The sequence below is a fragment of the Pectinophora gossypiella genome, chromosome 28 (genome assembly GCF_024362695.1).
Source record: "Pectinophora gossypiella chromosome 28, ilPecGoss1.1, whole genome shotgun sequence".
In the NCBI taxonomy this organism is placed as follows: Eukaryota; Metazoa; Arthropoda; class Insecta; order Lepidoptera; family Gelechiidae; genus Pectinophora; species Pectinophora gossypiella.
Window position 1 is genome coordinate 5416645 of NC_065431.1, and position 22921 is coordinate 5439565.

Consider the following 22921-nt stretch of genomic DNA (forward strand, 5'->3'; position numbering starts at 1 on the left):
AATGAAACTAAATATTGATGAGAATTAATTTATTAAAGAGAAATTAGAAAACATAACTAAGCGCTGTAGAACTTAATGAGAAGCTCCAACTGAGAATCTTCCATAGAATGAAGAAATAGACTATAGAAAACAGATAGTGAATAATTCTGTAGCGTTTCTGCTTGTCGATTCCTTCTTGTGTGCCTTGCAGACCGTCCTTTACAATGTATTTCCTAATACCTGAAAAAAACAAACTATATTAGGTATTTTCTCACAAACAATTTAAATTTGATTATTAAATTAAATGAATTACTGACTAATGTACGCATTTCATTACTATTATTTGTCACAAATATAAAAATCATTAAAACTGTACGTGAATCTTTTACTAAAAGTATCTACAAAATTTCCTTGCAAAGTAAATTAAAAACATTGAACGTGGGTAATTTATTTTTTACGAAATAGCAACTTAGGGTTGGATGACGTCAGCTGGGCTAACCTTGAAAATGCTAGCTGTCAGTTTTGAGCATACCTGAGGCCTGTTTTATAGAACTTACAATTGTAAATTACAATGACAATTTGATGTACATTGCGGAGTGTGTAATCACGAATATTTCGCAGTTTCATATTAGCTACGTAATGAACACCAAATTGTCGTTGTAATTTACAATTGTAAGTTTTATGAAACAGGCCCCTGGTGTTCTATGGACTTACCTATAGCCCAAATAGTCATCATTTCCACCCAGTCAATCTTGCTGATTTCAAGGTCGTAAATGGTGCGGTCGACAGGGGACATGCCGGCTGCGAGAGCTTGGAGATTCCTATCACATTGTTTCCACTCATTCGTCGTAAAATAGAACAGTACGTCCATCAGTTTCGCCGCTTTGGTGTACAGTTTAACGGCTCTGGAAGAATAATTCAAATTCAAAACTTTTACCGGGTGAGAGCCTTCAGCGCTCCCCATTTGTTCGGCTAAGTAGTTAATGCCATCTGCGCCAAATCTACAATAAGTCACGTCAAAAAACAATCAAAACTTTTATTTCGGTATTTTTTTTTACCGACTTCAAAAAAGGAGGTGGTTCTCAATTCGACCGTATATATATATATTTTTTTCCATCCATAAATGATTTCTATTCTATTCTAATAAATAACTTATGAACGCGTTCATTGAGGTAACTTCCGACCCTAGAGCTGGTTGTTATTTTGCCCAAAGGGTCAGTTTGGCGGTGCAGAGAGGCAACGTGGCCAGTATTCTGGGGACTTTGCCTCGAGGTATATGACAGTCGCCACCAAACTTGACACATTTTGATATTCACCCATAACATCCATGAATAGTTATGGAAGAGCGGAGCCTCCTACTACAAGCAACTTCTTGCTTAAAAGGAGACCCCGAGCCCTTGTATTGTAAAAATCTACTTTTAAAGTAAATAAAATGATTGATGAATGTGGAGGAAGCAAGAGAAGTGTGTCAGGATCGAAGCAAATGGAATTCTATAGTCTCTGCTTACCCCGGTGGGAAATAGGCGTGAGTTTATGTATGTGTATGTAAAGTAAATAAAAAAGACGCTTCGAGCGTCTTACTACTCGTATATGGCCAGTTACAGTAGACGTCTACTTGATCTATGTTTCTTGCATAAAATTCTTAATGGTCATATACAGTGCGGTGGTCTTCCGGAATGTTCCTCCCTCTCTGTTCCCTCAAGATATCCCCGGAATAAAATTAGTAGGTTATTTTACACGCCCTTTTGTAGAACAAATTTGGGCCAACAGTCACCAACTGTGAGGATGGAATTGATGTGGACATATTTCATGACAAGCTACACAGCTTCAGGTCTAAAATTATTCGACACTTGTTGAGTTAATATTTTAAGTCTACCACCTAAGTTTATTTGTATATTTTGATTTAGTTTAGTTTAATTAAGTTTAATTACCTTTCTGCTACTGTTAAATTTGTAGATTAGTTTATTGATTGTGAGTGCTATGTACACCGTTATTGTTACACATATCAGTCAGAATACCTAGTTAAGTTATGGAATAAGGTCAATATGTGTGATGTGGTTGTACTTTTTTAAATAAATAAATAAATATGGCAATAAATACTTTTGATTTTGAAAACAATAAAGATGGCTTTGTAAAGATTTTCCTTCGTTAACCTTCCAATTTCATGGATAACATACATCTTTTATCTTTGTTTTTGGGTATAAATGATGACCCTTGTTATTACACCCAGGCACAATTACAAATTCCACCCATTATTATTGTGAGCAAAATAAAGAGAAACAATATAGGTAACATAATTTTATACATAAAGTGAACCAATTATAATGTTTCTGCCATTACATTGTACATAAACATACATAAACAGCCTATATACGTCCCACTGCTGGCCACAGACCTCCCCTCAATCAACCGGAGGGGGTATGGAGCATAATCCACCGCGCTGCTCCAATGCGGGTTGGTTTAGGTGTTTTTACGGCTAATAGCCGGGACCAACAGCTTAACGTGCCCTCCGAAGCACGGATCATCTTACTTATTGGACAATCAGGTGATAAGCCAGTAATGTCCTAACCAAACTAGGGACCACAAAGTAATTTTAGTGATATGTCCCCACCGGAATCGAACCCGGGACCTCCGAACTGGACCACGGAGGTCGTTATTCGAACCGGTGCTAGGACGAGTACTTACGAAGGTCTTTTCCCAACGATGCTCAAGCCCAGATCAATGAAATACGCTGGTATATAATGCCAAAGCCACATCAACATCAAATAGTAATATCTACACGTAGTTTGATTTGTAAAGGAATACCACACCGCCTTAGGCGAAGCATATTTGGGCAACACCTCGTTGATCATTGTATTCACTATTGACTCTGAAAAAACAATAAATAACATGCGTGGGTCATATTCAAATTCAAATTCAAAAATATCTTTATTCAGTAGGTAACATAGTTACACTTTGAATCGTCAATTTTTACATAACGAACGTCTCGTCCACCTAAAACTACTGCAGCTCACAACCTGTATAGCCGGGGAAAAGAAGCTGCAAGAAAAACCTCGGCACAGGGCCCTAGACGTTCTTTAAAAAAAATAAAAATAAACATAAAATATTGGTATACAATTGAGTAATTTAGCTGCCTAATATCAGTTCTCAGACAGTTAATCCCATGCATTCATATCTTCTAAATAATCACTAACTAAATAACCTTTTTTGTAAAGTTTCTGTTTAACTACTGTCTTAAAACAGTTGAAAGGCAAATTCTCAATGTCAATGGGAATCTTATTGTAAAAACGTATACATTGCCCCTTAAAAAATTAAGTAATCTTATGTAATCGACTGACTTGTAAAGCAAGTTTATTTTTATTCCGGGTATTAACAATGTGCCGATCGCTATTTTTCGCAAATAATCCTATATTTCTTTTACATCTATTAAGTTTTCAAAGATATATTGTGATGCCAAAGTTAAAATACTAATTTCTTTAAATTTATTTCTAAATGACATATTTTATTATATCTAGCAACTCTGAAAAAACAACTCACACATACACAAACATGAAACGTTGGTGCTAATTCCTGTAAACACCATCTATTTTTATTTTAAGTTATATCTGTCATTTTCTTATCCGCCGAAAAGGAAAGGGACGGGTAATCGACAAGCATAAAATTTATGGAACACACGTCAATTTTAAGCACAAATCTAAAACAACCATCTAAAAATTTTGCATTGGCCAATAACTCGACAGAATTATGTTGACAGAACACGTCAAACGGTTTGCATACCAGCGAGATACCTTTTTGATTCGCCCGGGATATTCATTCGTTACGTTATTATATTACATTATATTACATTTTTTGCTCCGCGCTGCCTTCACGATTCAAGACTAAACTATGTTCCAGCGGGGGTGAGGTAAACCTAGCTCAGCCGCTGGCGGGGAGCGGAGAGTTGCCGTTCTACACATGGTATTCCTTATTATTATGTTATATCTACTTACTCATATAAATATGGTTCCTGAAGCTGCTGACAGTGTATATGTTAGCTTGTCTGTCTGTCTGTTTGGCGGTCTTCCAGCCTGCCGCGATGACCGTGTTGTTGACCAGATCAACAGGCACCAGGTCTGTTTTGATCTCCGGTTGAACCATGATCGCGTGGAGGACACCCAGACCGCAGCCAATTACAAGCTGGAAATGTACTGCATTAGAAAAAAAGATAAAAATACAGGCTGATACCGTAACCGTAACGAATACCGAGGGGGATGATTTAGACCATCATTCTGAGTTGATATCAAGTTGAATTTTCTGTTGTAAAATTCATGTATTTTATTGATTTTTTTAAAATTATTTTTCGATGGAAAATTCCACTTGATATTTATTCAGAATAATGAGCTGAATCATCCTCTTCGCTATTTCTTACGACGTCACTTACATACACCCCGTACAAGTACGTACAGGCCGCCATACGAGTACATACGTACGGGTGTTAGTAACACCGTAATAAATACTGAGGGGGATGATTCAGACCATGATTCTGAGTTGATATCACGAGGAATGAGGAGGAAGTCGGAAAATTCATGATTTTAACGTATTTTAAAACTATTTTCCGTTCCATACTTTTGCGACGGAAAATTCCTCTTGATAACTACTCATAATAAAGGTCTGAATCAACCCTCAAAGTTTTTGTTACGATGTCACTAACACCCCGACTGGCTCGCTTATGCCAGTCAAAAATAAAGTAAAATATGTTCAGCTGCTCACCCCACTTGGCCCTTGTGCGCAACTGATGTCTAACCACCCGGGGGAAGGTTCTCGGTATGAACAGATCACTGAAAATTGACAAAAATATATGTTGTAAATTCCACTCAGAATCATGGCATAAGAAAACCAGGTATGCTCAAAAGTGACAGCTAACATTTCAAGGTTAGCCCAGTGACGTCATCCCACCCTGGGTTGCCATTTTGTAAAACATAAATTACCCTCGACCAATATTTTCATATTTACTTTGAAAATTAGAAAATATTCATATTCATATTCATTTATTGCATGTCACAAACATAAATTAAGGTGGAACATAGTAAAAAGGTACATGTGACGCCCTACAAGGGCATGGCAATTTAAAAGAGGCGACATTAGGTGCCTTATTATAATAATATTATAACATCTAACTAAATATTATTATTAAGTAATTAGGTAGGTACAAAATTATATCATACAGTTGTTTAGTGTGTGTACCGCACCACACGTGTAAAACTTAATAACAAGATTACAAAAAGAAAAAAATAAAACAACTTAAGAAAAAAGAGACATCGAAGCATTTAAGTATTTAGTTTATCTGCAAAAAAATCTTGAATGCTATAATGACATTTGCCTACAAGGAACTTTTTTAAATTACTGTGAAAGAGTGTAAATTTTGAATTTTTAATAAAATATTTAATACCTACTTACAGTTTTAATGATTTTTATATACTTATGTTACAAGGTAACAGCAATTTAATACATTAGTCAGTAATTCACATAATTTTCAATAATAAAATTAACGTCCTTGGAATTTTGGGAGTTACCAATTTAATGGTAACACTTACGTCATCAAAGGGCTAGCAATGGCGGCTTGTCATAGTATTGAGCATACCTGTCTTCTTATACCATAGTCTGAATCATCCCCCTCAGTATTCGTTACAGTGTCACTAACATCCATATGTACTAGTATGACTATGTGTACGTACTCGTACGGGGTGTAAGTGACATCGTAACAAATAATGAGAGGAATAATCTTGATCATTATTCTGAGTTAATATCACGTGGAATTTAGTATAGCAAAGGCATAGAATTGAAAATAAACGTTTTTTTCTGACGTGACTTATTGTAGATTTGCCGCAGATGGCATTAACTACTTGGCCGGACAAATGGGGAGCGCTGAAGGCTCTCACCCGGTACAACGTTTAAGACAACAGGCCTGAGGGTGCCCAGTTGGGCGCGAACCTCGACTCAGGGCGTCGTCTGTGAGGAAAAATATTTGAAAAAAATAATCGACCCTAGTGGATCGATAGCGATAAGCGCTGATTGAGAGAAGTCGTCGACCACGCCGGCGGGGTCGGTATCGGGGTCCTGAAATTTTTGGTATCGCGAGCTGATTGGCTGCCTCTATGGCTGAAAATAAACGGATAATTCTACTTGATATTAACTCAGGGTCATGAGCTGGATCATCCCCCTGAGTATAATCTCACCTATCGCAGGTCTCACGATACATATCGGTATCTCCGCCTGCATCTGTCGCACCGCATCCTCCGCTATTGCCTTCGTGAATGTATACGTATTGGGCCAATTCTTTATCAATCTGAAAGATGAACATATTATTATTATTATTAGCCTATATGATCCCACTGCTGAGCAAAGGCCTCCCCCACATATAATTATTAAAAAAAAACCGACTAGATAAAGTACGCTAACAGCAGGCCAGCTCAGTGGTTCCAGAAGACATTAGTGTTTCAAATGTCAGATCCCACATATGCAAGCAAACTGAGCGTGTAACATTCCTATCACACCTAACAAACCACCTGATGACCTTGAAGACCTGAACCGATTTCCACCAAACATAGCTAAGAACACTCTCGACTGATATACCTTTCAAACCAAAAAAAGCGCATTAAAATCGGATCATCCGTTTGGGAGCTACGATGCCACAGACAAACACATACACATTTACACACACACATAGACACGTCAAACTTTTGACACCCCGACGTTAAAAAACCTCTAGGGCCCTGAATCTCATGTGTAACTGCATTCAACTCGATGAGGAAAAAGGTACTTATCACAAAAATTACTGTGTGATCCCTAGTTTTGTTAGGACATTACAAGCTGATCACCTGATTGTCCGAAAGAAAGATGATCCGTGATTCAGAAGGCATATAAGTATGTATAACTTAATATAAAATTAGATTTAAAATGTAGCATTAAATTGTATCTATGATAAATAAATAAAAAAAAATAAAAATAAAAGATGGTGTGTGCTGGAATTAGCATCGTCTACTCACTGTGGCGTGATCTCATTCAGTCTTTGTTCAGACATGGTCTCCGCCATTTCTACCATGATCTTTGGCGATAGAGGCGGCGCGTAGAACTGTTCTTCAACTTCCTTATTTATCCTGTCTACCGTGCAGTTGGAGTAGGCTGTAGACACATGCACCATTGATCTGGGGATGAAGACAAAAACATAAGTAGGTAATATAGTATCCGTGGTCTAGGGGGGACATTGTCGAAATCACTTTGCGAGACTGTACTTTGTTTGGTAAGGACTTTTCAGGCTTGAATCACCTGATTGTCCGAAAAAGTAAGATGATTCCGGGCTTCGGAAGGTACGTTCAGCAGTTGGTCCCAACAAGGTTACTATTTACTGATGTAAGTAAGTAGTCGTTACATGAGCCATGTCAGAGGTCTTTGGTGGCTCTATAATAACCCTGACACCAGGGTTAATGAGACTGGTATTCCACCTCACAACCCACACGATAAAAGGATACCCTCGGTCTTACTTTAGTCTTCGTATGGCGTCAGACGTCACACACTGATGTTAGTAAGTAGTCGTTACATGAGCCATGTCAGGGGTCTTTGGTGGCTCTATAATAACCCTGGTGGGTTGATGGGGTTGGTATTTCACCTCACAACCCACACTATAGTTAAGATCGTGCTAACTCGTAGCTCTGCCAACCTGGTTAGGTATTGCGGGCGCGTTGTTATGTTATCGTCAAAAACGTTCGACAACATAAATGCTCTATCATCCTTGATGTACATATTATCATATAACTTACGTTCGTATAATACTTAATATGTACATATTAAATTAACAGTTAATTTGACTTTATCCATACAAAGCTAGTTAACCTTAATTTGAATACTTATAATTAAAAATAGTGACGTGAAACTTGTGTGAGTATCTGTTATGTTATACGTAGGTACGGTCACGAGCATTAATATGTATACACTTTGGTACCATGTCACATTAACTTTTTTGTCAAATTGAACTGTCAGTCTCACTAAATGTCAAATATGTTAGTGCGACAGAGTCCTAAAGTGGGTACATTATATTGCTCATGACTGTACCGTATGGTCATTGATTTAATTATCTTTATTTACTACCGGCCTTTATGGTCCAGTGGTTGAGCGCTGTTCGAATCCCGGTGGGGACATATCACAAAAACCATCTTTGTGATCCCCAGTTTGGTGAGGACATTACAGGCTGACCACCTGAGTGTCTGAAAGTAAGATGATCCGTGCTTCGGGAGGCACGTTAAGCCGTTGGTCCCGATTACTACTTACTGATGTAAGTGAGTAAGCGTAACGTGAGCCATGTCAGGGGCCTTTGGCGGCTCAATAGTAACCCTGACACCAGGGTTGATGAGGTTGGTAATTCACCTCACAACCCACACGATAGAAGAAGAGAAGAGAAATTACGACCTAGTGTCACTGCTTCGATTCTCATCTCGGAGTAAAAAATACAACAAAAAATACATGAATTAATTGACGGACACCACTTGATATCACCATAAGGTTCATCATATCCATCTTAGGACTTCGTATCAACAGTGGCTGCAAGTTGTCTTTGATTACTTGTGGCTCTGCCCACCCCATTTGGGATTACGGGCGTGAGTTTATGTATGTATGTATGTGTACCACTTGATATCAACTCAGAATTATGAGCTGAATCATCCCCCTCAGTAGCAGGTGACGTGTTAGTGACACCGTAACGAATACTGAGGGGAATGATTCAGACCATCATTCTGAGTTGATATCAAGTGGAATTTCCTATCGGAAAATTTATGACAGTGTTTGTGTTGTTATAAACGACTTTTGTGACGGAAAATTCCGCTTGTTATCAACTCAGAATCATGGTTTGAATCACCCATCAAAGTTTTCGTTATGATGTCACTAACACCCTGTATAATATCTGGGGCCTATATCATAAAACTTACAATTGTAAATTACAATGACGATTTGATGTACATTGCGGAGTGTGTAATCACGATTATTTTGCAGTTTCATATAAACTACGTAATGTACACCAAATTGTCGTGTAATTTACAATTGTAAGTTTTATGAAACAGGCCCCTGATAACAGTCAGACTTATTTTTGTCCCCAATGAAATAAAATAAAAAATAAAATAAAATTTAAGAACGTCTAGGGTTCGTTAGGGTTTGTGAGAACCTGCAGTAGTTTTAGGCGGATGAGACGTTCGTTATTTAAAAAATTACCATTCAAAGTGTAACTAAGTTACCTACTGAACAGAGATTTGTTTTTGAATTTGATTTTTACTTACTTAAGATTATTGCACTTTTTGGCAAGGCGCAACATCTCCATAGTACCCCTAACATTAGTCAATGCAGCCACTTTTAATGGCTCGTCGAAGCTAACTGTAGCGGCTACGTGGATGATGACGTCAGTCTGAAACGATGACCAAAAAAAAAATTTAAAAAAAAATCAAAAATATTTTTTTTTCAAAATTGGTATTTTGTGTCCATTGTGCTCAATAAAGTATTTTATCTATCTATCTATGGATGTAGGAGTAGGGGACGACCCAAGAATGTGTGGATGGGTTGTGTGTAAAACCTAGTCAGACATCAGACGTCACACATGCGCATGTAATAACTTTTCTTCCACCGACTGTAATTGGAATACCATTGTATTTAAGTCTATAAATTATGTATACAAACTGGATTTAAAAAAAGAAAGGAAAACATGAAACAATAGGACTAGGGCCCTGTGCTGGGAGGTTTTCTGGCCACGTCTTTCCCTCAGCGATACAGCTTCCGATGTGGTAGTAGTTTTACAGCTAGTTACATAATATGTAATTTAATTTTTTGACGTTCAAAAAGCGCTAACTTTGTAAGCCAATTTTGAAAAATACATATTTTTGAATTTTGAATTTTTTGGATGTGCCGGTGTGTGTGTGTGTGTGTGTGTAGGTTTTTTATGGGTTTTTTAACACAGTTTTTCTATGGAGTAATGGCGATTACTCCACCGACAAGAGCGCAGCTCTTAAATAAATAGAGAGAAGTACTCTGTAAAAGGATGTTTTTTATGTGTGTGTGTGTGTTAAAAAACCCATAAAAAACCTACACACACACACACACACATAAAAAACATCCTTTTACAGAGTACTTCTCTCTCTTTATTTAAGAGCTGCGCTCTTGTCGGTGGAGTAATCGCCATTACTCCATAGATAGGGCGTGTAGAACGGTGGTTGCCCGAATCGCCTTCCGTTCCGCAGTACACCGACCAATTTCTCAATCGGTGATGTTCTAGCTAGAGCCCTACCTGAATCCATTTCCTCGGCCTCCAACCAGTACTGATACCGCTGCTGTCCGGCATCAGGGAATTTAATTCTAGATTAATTCTAGATTAAGTACAAATCTTTTTTGCGGTTATGTATACGTTTTTACAATAAAATAACAGATAATGTTTTGAATTTGTCACAAATTTAAATTTGAAATTTAATGCTCGCGGGGAGCTTACTTTATGTAAAAAAGCTTATTAATAAGATTAATGATCACCTAAATGATAAAAATGTTTGGTATTTAATATGTTCCTCTAGTTATACACCTAGAGGAACATATAACATTGACTAATTTAAAATATCAATTTTATTGATTGTAAATTTGACTAATTGTTAATTTTTGAAATAATAATTTAATAATGTTCTAATTTTTTGTTTTTATTTATGGGAATTATTAATGATGTATTTGATTATTATTTTTGTTATCTATTGATTTATGTTTAGTTGTAATTGGATTGTATTAAGCATTATCGAATTGGGCCTGGCCTGTTATGATAATGTGTGTGAATATGTAATAAATAAATAAATAAATAATAAATAAATATTAAATAGTATAGTACACCGACCAATTTCTCAATCGGTGATGTTCTAGCTAGAGCCCTACCAGAATCCATTTCCTCGGCTGCTGCCCGGCATCAGGGGTGCGCTTTTGAAGAAGCGGCGCACAGAGTACCTACTTACGTCTTCAATAATCAATTTGTACTCCTCATCACTTAGTCCAAGTTTGGGTTCCGCAACATCCCCTTCCACTGGATATATTCTGTTGGCGAAATCTGGCTTGGTTTTCTTTATCAGGTCGAATACCTGAAACAAGATATTGTTAACATTAACAATGTCACTAAGGAGCTCGGTGGCGCAGCGGTTTACGCGATTAGTCTGCGATTGTTGAAGTAAAGCAACTTTCGCAAAGGCCGGTCATAGGATGGGTGACCACAAAAAAAAGTTTTCATCTCGAGCTCCTCCGTGCTTCGGAAGGCACGTTAAGCCGTTGGTCCCGGCTGCATTAGCAGTCGTTAATAACCATCAATCCGCACTGGGCCCGCGTGGGGGTTTAAGGCCCGATCTCCCTGTCCATCCATAGGGAAGGCCCGTGCCCCAGCAGTGGGGACGATGATGGGCTGGTGATGATGATGAACGATGTCACTTACACCCCGTACAAGTACGGTCACGAGTACTAATATGTATACACTTTGCAACCGTGTCACATTAACTTTTTTGACAATTTAAACCGTAAGCCTCATTAAATGTCAAATATGATAGTGCGACAGGGTTCTAAAGTGGGTACATGATATTGCTGATGACTGTACGTATGGGTGTTAGTGACACCGTAACGAATACTGAGGGGGATGATTTGATATCAAGTGAAATATCCTGTCGGAAAATTTATGAAAATTTTAGTGTTTTTTTTTATGAATTGCTTCGATGTGGCTTTTTTTAACCGTAGGTAGCCATACAAAAGTACCTACGTACTGGTACGGGGTGTAAGTGACATCGTAACGAATACTGAGGGGGCTGATTTAGCTCATTATTCTGAGTTAATATCAAGTGGAATTTTCGATCGCAAAAGTATAGAATTGAAAATAATTTAAAAAAATACTAAAAAAAATCATGAATTTTGCGACGGAAAATTCCACTTGATTTTAACTCAGAATCATGGTCGGAATCATCCCCCTCAGTATTCTTTACCATGTCACTAACATCCTGTGTTATATGTTTGTGTGATATGGTTACTCACTGGATCCTTCAATATAAATGTTAATCTCTCGGGGAATGTCCACTTCCTCTTTGGCCTCAATAATAGGTATACTTTTTTGATGTCGCATGACCTGGAAAAGAATATTCAAATTCACAAATAAGTTAAAAAGAAAAAAGAAAATGTTTTCCGTTAGATTTAGGTCTGTCTTTATTTAGTAATCAGAATTTCATAACGTATCTTGAACCTAGTAGGTACATGGCCCAATTCGCACCAAGCGCTTTGGTCTATCCATACTCATGTCATTGAATAATGAATAATACTACGTATAGAACGGAAAATCTCCGCTCCCCACCAGCGTCTGAGCTAGGTTTACCTCACCCCCCAAACACAGTTTAGACTTGAATCGTATGGTTTCAGACGTCACACACACCGATGCGTGTGTACGATAAAGTCAATGTGTGGTGTCTGTGTAAAACGAGGTTGTTTGTATGAAGTGTCCGGGTGTGGTAGAGCTTTCTGTTAGACCATCGTGAGAGGTGAATCGTATCGCCGTCTAAAATGGTCGAGCCAACTGTGTTAGTGAAAACCATAAATCCATCCATCAGAGGTATAATAATTATATTCCTCGCCAGCTATATTTAAGTCCCATCACACCCCGGACACTTCATACAAAACACCTCGTTTTACACAGACACTACACATTGACGTTATCGTACACGCGCATCTGTGTGTGTGACGTCTGACGCCCGTATGAAGACTGAAGTAAGACCGAGGGGGTGAGGTAAATCCAGCTCAGCCGCTGGTGGGGAGCGGAGAGTTGCCGTTCTATACGTAGTATTATATAACATTTTATAATAATAAATAATTCATTCATATTTAATACGAATTGGTGTGGAAAATATATTTAAGTATAGATAAACAAGGAAATTAAAAAATAACATATTTAGGCCATAAATACACTAAGTGTAATCAACCATTTATGTATACATACATAAAGACAAGGCCAAATGTGTCCGCAAATTTGTTTGTTCAAAAAAATAGGTTCACGAAGTTCCTACGTTTGACCACAATGACACCCCTTCATACAAAACAGGTTTTACACAAACGCGAAAGCGAAAACATGGTAGGCAATATCTACAAAGACGTGCTTAAACGCAATCTCGTGGCATATGAGATACCAACTGTTAGTTGGGAGGATCGTGTCTTAGACCGGAATGACCTTCAAGTCGAAGTTCGGTTTCGCCAGCCACATCAGAGCCCACCACAACAACGACCCGGGATAGATATTTAGGAATCGCCGTCGCCGGATACGGTTTGAGTTTGGACGACATGACATTATCATACACGCGCATCTGTGTGTGACGTCAAAGATATTTTATTTAGTAGGTAATATACCTGACAGAGGGCAGCAGTAACTGTCAGTACTATTCAGAGGCGGAGGACAGGAGTCCTGGTATGGCTTTGTAAAAGACTACTCTGGGCGCCATCCCACTCGCGTCAGACAGAGTACTGCGTGAAGGCAAGAAGGAAACCACTGCTCTATTTTTCCCTAAAAAAGTAGCATGGAAAATGCTGCACCGACAAGAGCGTGGCTCTTAAATTGATGATGATGAGGTAATATACTCAGTTGCGCTTTGAATCGTCTTTTTTTACATCACTAACGTCTCATCTTTACAAATAAATCCGGGTCCGGGTTTGATTCCCGATGGGGACATTGTCGAAATCACTTTGTGAGACTGTCCTTTGTTTGGTAAGGACTTTTCAGGCTTGAATCACCTGGTTGTCCGAAAAAGTAAGATGAAATAGCTTCGGAGGGCACGTTAAGCCGTTGGTACCGGCTATTAGCCGTAAAAACACTTCCACCAACCCGCATTGGAGCAGCGTGGTGGAGTATGCTCCATACCCCCTCCGGTTGATTGAGGGGAGGCCTGTGCCCAGCAGTGGGACGTATATAGGCTGTTTATGTTATGTATGTACAAATTAAAGCACACTATCTCACACAACAGTTTTGTCATTAATTTTACTTATTTTCTTCTGTGTAAATGTCTATAGCCTACCTATAAGTGTTATTTCAATGTTTTGTTTTCGTTTTGTGTGCTGTTTGTTTGAATAAATGTTTTTTTTCTCTCTCTCTCTCTCTCCTCTCTCTCTCTCTTCTCTTTCTCTCTCCTCTCTATCTCTCTCTCTCTCTTCTCTCTCTCTCTCTCTCTCTCTCTCTCTCTCTCTCTCAGTATTTGGTATATGGTGGCACTAGCACTTCGACGTCCGAATACATTTATTTATTACCTGAACAGCTTCTCGATCAGGTGTTTCCCGAGGAACCCTGATCCTCCTGTGATGAAGAGTGTGGCGCCAGAGTAGAACTGCTGTATCTCGGAGTCCCCTCGCGCTATGGTCTCGTTTATGACGCGGTGCTGCGCAAGCGTCGCCACCTCCTTTGCTAGAGCAGGATCCATGGCTGATGATGAACATGAAAGAAACAAATTATATTACATACGCCTAATGCAGCGCTCACCATTTTTCAGAAGGACGTAATATACGATCCCGACAACCCGATTACTCTAGCCATAGGCAGCCAATCAGCTCGCGACACCAAACACTTCAGGACCCCGATACCGACCCCGCCGGCGTGGTCGACGATTTCCCTCAATCATCGCTTATCGCTATCGACCCGCTGGAGTCGATTAATTCTTTCAAATATTTTTCCTCTCAGACGACGCCCTGAGCCGAGGTTCGCGCCCAAATGGGCACCCTCGGGCCTGTTGTCTTTAACGTTGTACCGGGTGAGAGCCTTCAGCGCTCTTCATTCGTCCGGCCAAGTAGTTAATGCCATCTGCGGCAAATCTACAATAAGTCACAACAAAAAAAAAACACACATCACTAGGCACTTGTTCTGGAACTTACCTATCTATCGTGCACTGTTATTCGTGATAAGGAATTAACTAGATCGAATACAGCAACTATCGAAATAAACCAGTGAATGACAGTATAAATGTTAAACACCACTTTATATTCTAAAATAAAATGCTTAATTGTGCGTGTATGATGTGTCCCATACTAGTTATAGCTCACTGCTTTACTTGCAACCCGGCGAGAGACGTCAGCGCTCCCCATTTGTCCGGCCAAGTAGTTAATGTCATTTACCGCAAACCTACAATCACGTCAAAAAACAAGTGGTTGAATTTTCAACCAAATCAGTTCAGCGGTTTGGGCATAAAAACATTTGGTATATTTCATCATCCGCCTAAAACTACTGCAGCTTATCACAACCTGTAATATCCTAACCAAACTAGGGACCACAAAGTCATTTTTGCGATATGTTCCCACCGGGAATTGAACCCAGGACCAGGACCTATCGGCTAATTCGCCGAACTTCTGCAACTTGAAAACGATTCAAGTTGATTAAAAGAATATATATTTAGTAATATTGAAGAATGAAAGTTTTTGTTTTCTTTCAAAAAACTATCACAATCGAGGAGTTTTCATCGTTTTCAGCCATTTATTTATTTATTTAGATAGGTATAACCAACAGCACACATATTGCAAAGTTATAGAATGCAAGTCTTAAATTAGTTTTTGTGTATGTGCCCGGATTACAGGTACACACAGCATTCATAATTACAACAACAAAACGTAAAACAGACAACAAAACACAGACACAGGCAAACAGACAGACAGACAGACAGACAGACAGACAGACAAACAAAACAACAGTAAAAACAGACAGACAGTGGCACTTTTACATTAACAATATTATTAGTTATTTATGGTATGGATTGTCACGATTGTATAAAAAAAAAGGTCAAGAGCGACTCCGGCTAGCGGACTGATTGTTCCGTACAAATTGCCGTTACTGCCTTAACTTAGCCGTTGGAAACCTAATGGTGCTAATTTTAAGTTATACCTGTCATTTTCTTATCTGCTGAAAAGGAAAGGGACGGATGATTGACAGCTCTTAATTTTAGAAAGAATGAGTAAATGAATGGATAGCCCGGGCGAATCAAAAAGGTATCTCGCTGGTATGCAAACCGTTTGACGTGTGCTGTCAACATAATCCTGTCGGGTTATTGGCCAGTGTAAAATTTTTAAACGGTTGTGTTCCATCAATTTTATGCTCGTCGATAAGGTACCCGTCCCCTTCCTTTTCGGTGGATAAGAAAATGACAGATATAACTTAAAATAAAATTAGATGGTGTTTACAGGAATTAGCACCAATGTCTTCATACATCGACATAAAAATTCAAAATTCAAATTCAAAAAAATTCAAAAATATCTTTATTCAGTAGGTAACATAGTTACACTTTGAATCGTCAATTTTACATAACGAACGTCTCATCCGCCTAAAACTACTGCAGCTTCTCACAACCTGTATAGCCGGGGAAAAGAAGCTGCAAGAAAAACCTCGGCACAGGGCCCTAGACGTTCTTTAAAAAAATAAACATAAAACATAAAATATTGGTATACAATTGAGTAATTTAGCTGCCTAATATCAATTCTCAGACAGTTAATCCCATGCATTCATATCTTCTAAATAATCACTAACTTTATAATAACCTTTTTTGTAAAGTTTTTGTTTAACTACTGTCTTAAAACAGTTGAAAGGCAAATTCTGAATGTCAATGGGAATCTTATTGTAAAAACGTATACATTGCCCCTTAAAAGATTTAGTAATCTTATGTAATCGACTGACTTGTAAAGCAAGTTTATTTTTGTTCCTGGTATTAACAATGTGCCGATCGCTATTTTTTGCAAATAATCCTATATGTTTTTTTACATATATTAAGTTTTCAAAGATATATTGTGATGCCAAAGTTAAAATATTAATTTCTTTAAATTTATTTCTAAGTGACATCTTGGGTCCCAATTTGTAAATCGCCCGAATGGCTCGCTTTTGCAGAACAAAAATGCTGTTCATATCTGCAGCATGACCCCACAGCAAGATGCCGTACGACATTAGACTGTGGAAGTAGGCAAAATAAACTAATCGCGCGGTTTCTACATCGGTTATTAAACGAATTTTTTTGACCGCGAATGCTGCTGAGCTGAGCCTTTTGGACAACTTATCAATATGAGGACTCCATTGCAACTTAGCGTCCAAAGTAATTCCCAAAAATACAGCAGTATCCGTGAGGTCCAATTCCTTATTTTTTACAATAATAGAATCGAGGGGCCTACTAACATTCGATAACGTAAAATAAACATATTTTGTTTTATTTTCATTAAGTAGCAGGTTGTTTACAGTAAACCAATCCACTACCTCTGAAATGGCGTTGTTTACATCGTCAAAGGAATCTTGTCGTCTCTTTACTTTAAAAAGTAAGGAGGTATCATCTGCAAACAGCACCACCTCATGTTTTACAAGACTAGGTAGGTCGTTTATGTAAACTAGGAATAGAAATGGACCTAGAATTGAGCCCTGCGGGACGCCTATAGTGACGTTAGATCCACACGATCTGGAGCCATGCACATCAACCCTCTGAACGCGGCCACTAAGGTATGACTCCAAAAGAGCGATGGCATTATCAGTTATTCCATAGTGACGAAGTTTCGCGATCAAGATATCATGACAAACGCAATCGAAGGCTTTGGAAAGGTCGCAAAAGACACCAATAGCATCTTTGGACTCCTCCCAAGCCTGAAAAACATGATTTATTAACTCAACACCAGCATCGGTTGTTGAGCGACCCTTTGTGAAACCAAATTGTTTATTAGACATTAAATTGTTTAAATTGAAATGTTGAAGTAATTGCAGTAATAAAATTTTTTCAAATATTTTACTAAGCGTGGGTAGTATAGATATTGGTCTAAAATTAGTAGGGTCAGAAGTACTACCAGCTTTAAACAATGGAATGACTTTACTGTGCTTCATTAAATCTGGAAACACACCATTGTCTACACATTTATTAAATATACATGATAGATAGGGAGCTATGCAATCAATCACGGAGTTAATGACTTTAACAGAGAGACCATGAAGATCTGCAGTCTTTTTGATTTCTAAAGATTTAAAAGCTCTTAAGACGTCCCTAGGACTCACGTGTGTAAATGTTAGTTTATCTACTTTGGACGTATCTATGTGCTCCCTTACAAGTGATTGAGCGAGTGCAGGAGATGACTTCAAGTCCTTGGTAGTCGAAAATGGAATGTCAGTAAAGAATTTTTCAAAAGCTTCAGCAACTTGCTTATCATTTGTGAGTAGTTTACCGTCAATTTGTAATTGATACTCGAGATCGCGTGCTTTGACTTTCCCAGTTTCGCTATTAATAACTTTCCAAGTCATTTTAATAATATCTGAGCTACCTTTAATTTTACTGCTAACAAACATTGCCTTCGCGGTAACGCAAACACGTTTGAAAACTTTTGAATACTGTTTTACATAGTCGTGAAAAGCTACGCTATGATTGTATGTTCTTTCTTCGTAAAGTTCATACAACCTGTTTCTACTCTTATAAATTCCTACCGTCGCCCAGTCACTAAAAATTGGTGTGTCTGCTTTCTTAATTGTTTTTGCCTTAAATACTTTATTAAATTCCGATTTTGTTAGATTAAATAGGGAGTTATATAACAAATTTGGGTCATCACAGTAAGGAAGTTCTGGTAATTTGTTTGACATATTATCTTTGAATTGTTCTAAACGACTACTTGATATGGGATTGCATGTAACATCCTTTTTCAGTGAGCGGTCAACAAATAAGTTGAAAGATATTTGTTGACCACAGTGATCTGACTTTAATTTATTAATTATTAATTTATCACAAGGTTCTAAGTTACTAAAAATATTATCGATACATTTCGCGGACTGTGACGTGATTCGGGTTGGTTCTGAAAAAAGATTTACAAGATTATAACACAGAAATAAAGATTTGAATGTAGTACTTAATGAGCAATTTTCCAGAATATCAATATTAAAATCACCGCAGACGATAACATGTTTGCTTTTATTACATAATTTGCATAAAGCTTCATCAATAACTTTCTCAAATAGATCATAAGATGAAGCGGGGGGTCTGTATACGCTCAATACAATAAGCCGGCTGAGTTCAATACAGGCTAGCTCAACAGTTCGCTCAACTGAGAGACTTACAATATCCGTTCGTTCCTTATATTTTAAACAATTACGTACTAATATTAATGAACCGCCACGGATAGCCGTCTCCCTGCTGTACGAGCTGGCAACCTGGTGATTATTGAAGCAAACGAACTCATGTTTTTTTAGCCAATGTTCAGTTACGCACATAATATCAACACAATTACTGTTTAAAAAAAGTTCAATTTCAAGTTCCTTGCCCAATATTCCTTGTATGTTTTGGTGTACCAGGTTGATTACATTTGTATTTTTCTTATTGCATTTTATATTTAATATGTCCTCATTTAACTTACTACAGCCAAAGTTTTTCTCTGTTGTCATTAAATTTAATTTAAATTACAAATGTCAGAAATAAAAATAGGCTGCTCAATAGGAGCAGACGCGTTAAAAGCCAACGAATTGGCTGATTCTAATGTAAAAAAAAAGGATAGCGACTTCGCTATTTGTCTTTTGTAAAAGTTAGATAGAGTAATATCTACCTTTGGTCAAATAAAAATTCCTAACATAGGAATTCGTATCAATGAACTGAAATTTATTCTAATAATCGCATACTAAAGTATGCAATGTCAGGTTTAGATCATGCCTAAACTTATTTTCGGAATTAAGCTGACTTTGGCTGAAAGGCAATGCAAACAAAATCACTTGTTCTACATTCGGTAGGCTGTTAAGTAAGGAAATATAATGGGAAAGTAGTTCTTTGTTCGCGTTACCTCTCCTACCGGCCAAGATTATGATTGTACTATTTTTCGAGAATTTATAAGAAATTATTCTTTTTAAAATGTCTAAATAGGAGGCACCCGGCATACAATTATTAATTACTGCCCGCCTCAAGAAATGGCTAAGTTGTAAACCCATTGAGATAATGACATCTGTCATGAACCATGTAAGAGGCCTATGGCGGCTTAATAGTAACCCTGACACCAGGGTTGATGGGGTAGGTAATCCACCTCACAACCCACACGATAGAAGATGACATCTGCGGCAAATCTGCAATAAGTCACGTAAAAAAGAGATTAATTTCAACCATTCCAAAGAAAGAAAGAAAGAAACATTTATTACTTCCGGACACCACAGACACAGACAGACAGGTACATTACATTCAACACTGGACAGAAACCACACGGAAATCAATACACACTGGGTTCCGTTTTTGCATTTGACTTATGGGACTCCAATTAAGAATGTACTAGTGTTGTGACGTCATTAGAATCAAAAGTAGATAACGCATGCTCAGTACGCTAGTTTCCAGTAGTCAAATCAGTTACTTTTTACTAAACGTCAAAACACGAAATTACAATGGAATTTGTATGAAAACGCACACTGTGACGTCATAGAAAAACGTGACAAAATGTCGCACTCATTCTCATGAGTCATTACATTTTTCTTCTTGTGTCGTGTGGGTTGTGAGGTGGAATACCAACCCCATCAACCCTGGTGTCAGGGTTATTATTGAGCCGCCAAAGGCCCGTGACATGGCTCATGTAACGACTACTTACATTACAGGCTGATCACCTGATTGTCCGAAAGTAAGATGATCCGTGCTTCGGAAGGCACGTTAAGCCGTTGGTCCCGGTTACTACTTACTTACTGATGTAAATAGGTACGTACGTAGTCGTTATGTGAGTCATATCAGGGGCCTATGGCGGCTCAATAATAACTCTGACACCAGGGTTGATGGGGTTGGAAATTCAGCTCATTATTCTGAATTAATATCAAGTGGAATTGAGTCGGAAAATTCAATCCTGTTATTTTTTGCGATAGAAAATCCCACTTGATATTAACTCAGAATAATGAGCTGAACCCCCCTCCGTATTTGTTACGATGTCACTTACATTACATTCAGTACAGCTTTTTAACGCGGTCGGATTATACTGCGACTCGGATTGACCGGGAGTACTTGTTTTAGTGTATTTTAAACTAAAATAATAATGTTGGTGGGTTTTACTGCGAAAATTAAAATGTTTTGTAATGTGATAACATGCACAATGTCATTACTTATTAGAAATAAGATGTTCCATCCTTCTTTTTTCCCTTTGAGCTTGTATTTTTGCAAGTTTTTACCACGCACTTCCCCGTGTTGCCAGTTCGGCGACTAATCGCGCACTGAGGTTAAGTACTGTCAACGTTGCTATATTAACAGTAACTTTGCGTCCCACTTTTTGAGCGTTGATGTTCAATGGTAGTAGTAAATCTATGTGGGATAGGGAATGAAGGAAACGATTATTATTTCCTTACCTTTGTTTATTTTAAACGTTTTATATTTTTTTACGTTTTCTTCTTTAAAAACAACCGTCCGCCATTTAACTGTCATTCCGCAATTCTCTACTCTCTCTCGCTCATTCGTCGCTCTCTCTTTCACACACCCAATACCGTCTTCAACATAAGGGCACACGGGGCCCGTGCCCAGGGCCCCCATTCTCGGGAGGCCCCGAAGGATCCACAATTTCTCTCACACATTATTTATTCTCAAAACATTTTTGTCGGGCACATTACACTTTTTTCACAAATCAGGAATCTTACCAGAAGGTTAGTGTATAAGCTACCACTTATATGCATTTGTACGTGTTTTGTATTTTCCTTACCTTGCGTTTTACGCGCGGCTCGTGACGTAGACATGTACTTCTATAAATATGACTTAGTGCAATAAACACCTTTCACGGGAACGGACACTTTTACTCCAACTTTCCTTAGTCGTGAAAACTCAACATTTAACTACTATACTCAACTTGAACTTTGACTTAACCACTATACATCGTGTAGAGGCACTGGCCCCTACAGTTAGATTTACAAGGCATATCATATACGCCATTATACATATTATCGATGACTGCGACTTTTCCAAAAAAACAAAAATCCTATGCTGTATTTGATTACCTATAAATGGGTTCATAGGTACTTAGTAAAAAATGTAAGTGTTTTTCGTTTTTTACTTTCCAATTCGCTTTGTTTACTTTCAAAAAGGGCCCCAAATTCTTGTGTGCCCGAGGGCCCCAGCCTAGTTTAAGAGCGCGCTACACACACCTTTGCGTTACGTTTCATTCAGCCCTACCATTCAACATCTATGACTAGAAACCAAGTACATAATATTGAATCGGTATCATACTCTAAAGTACAACTAAGTTATGTCACTACAGGACACGTTTAGGTAAAACGGAATATCTCGCTACTGAACAAGTAATTCGTAATAACCCCTGTTAACAAATCCAATAAAATGCCTTTGTCATAAGCTTTATAACAAAGGGTCAATAAGGTATTAAGGTCTTTGCCTTTTTAGACGATGTAGATAAGTATCGCGGCCATAGTATCGACAGGCAAACAGTAATGTAGGTTCATTGTTCTATCAAAGAGCAAAAGCGCAGTCACTGACCCCAGCGTATTATTTGTCAACAATGGTGATATTATGAACCACTAGTTGTCATAATTATAAAATTTATGTTTTTATAAGTTTTTGGTCTATTAGACTATTTTATTTTAAGTTATACCTGTCATTTTCTTATCAACTGAAAAAGAAAGGGACAGGTAATTGATAGACATAAATGGGACACACGTAAATTTTAAGCAGTAAAAAGCCATTCCAAAATGTTACCACCGGGGTTGACACCAGGGTTGATGAGGTTGGGATTCTACCTCACAATCCACACGCTAAGAAGGAGAAGAAGAATGTTATATTGGCCAATAACTCGACAGCATTAAGTTGACAGCATTCAAACAGGTTGCATATGAGCGATATGATTTTATTAGCCTGGGTTATTCATTCATTTTAAAATTTACAGTTGTCAAATTTTATTTCATTTTATTTTTCAGGTATAACTTAAAATACAATTAGAAAGTGTCTGCAGG

The 22921-nt window shown here is 37.9% G+C and overlaps 1 protein-coding gene across 1 annotated transcript; it reads right to left on the reverse strand.

Annotated features, from left to right (window-relative positions):
• Positions 1–14: 14 nt before the first annotated feature.
• LOC126379186 (fatty acyl-CoA reductase wat-like) lies at positions 15–14988 on the reverse strand. Its single transcript, XM_050027863.1, has 12 exons — positions 14899–14988; positions 14281–14452; positions 12034–12124; positions 10980–11102; positions 9282–9406; positions 7005–7163; positions 6195–6304; positions 4729–4796; positions 3969–4155; positions 2665–2848; positions 694–884; positions 15–219 (listed from the first exon to the last, which is right to left on the reverse strand). The coding sequence occupies exons 2-12, from the start codon at positions 14448–14450 to the stop codon at positions 44–46; spliced, it is 1584 nt and encodes a 527-aa protein (XP_049883820.1). The 5' UTR covers positions 14451–14452; positions 14899–14988; the 3' UTR covers positions 15–43.
• Positions 14989–22921: the final 7933 nt, after the last annotated feature.

What these genes read in the sequence shown, in the direction of transcription:
- LOC126379186 (XM_050027863.1), bottom strand. Translation starts at nt 14,450, where the DNA reads ATGGATCCTGCTCTAGCAAAGGAGGTGGCGACGCTTGCGCAGCACCGC. An exon ending in CTGAATGAGATCACGCCACA is followed by an intron (nt 6,305 to 7,004) that starts GTGAGTAGACGA and finishes TTCATCTTTCAG; the next exon opens with ATTGATAAAGAATTGGCCCA. An exon ending in GCGCACAAGGGCCAAGTGGG is followed by an intron (nt 4,156 to 4,728) that starts GTGAGCAGCTGA and finishes GTACATTTCCAG; the next exon opens with CTTGTAATTGGCTGCGGTCT.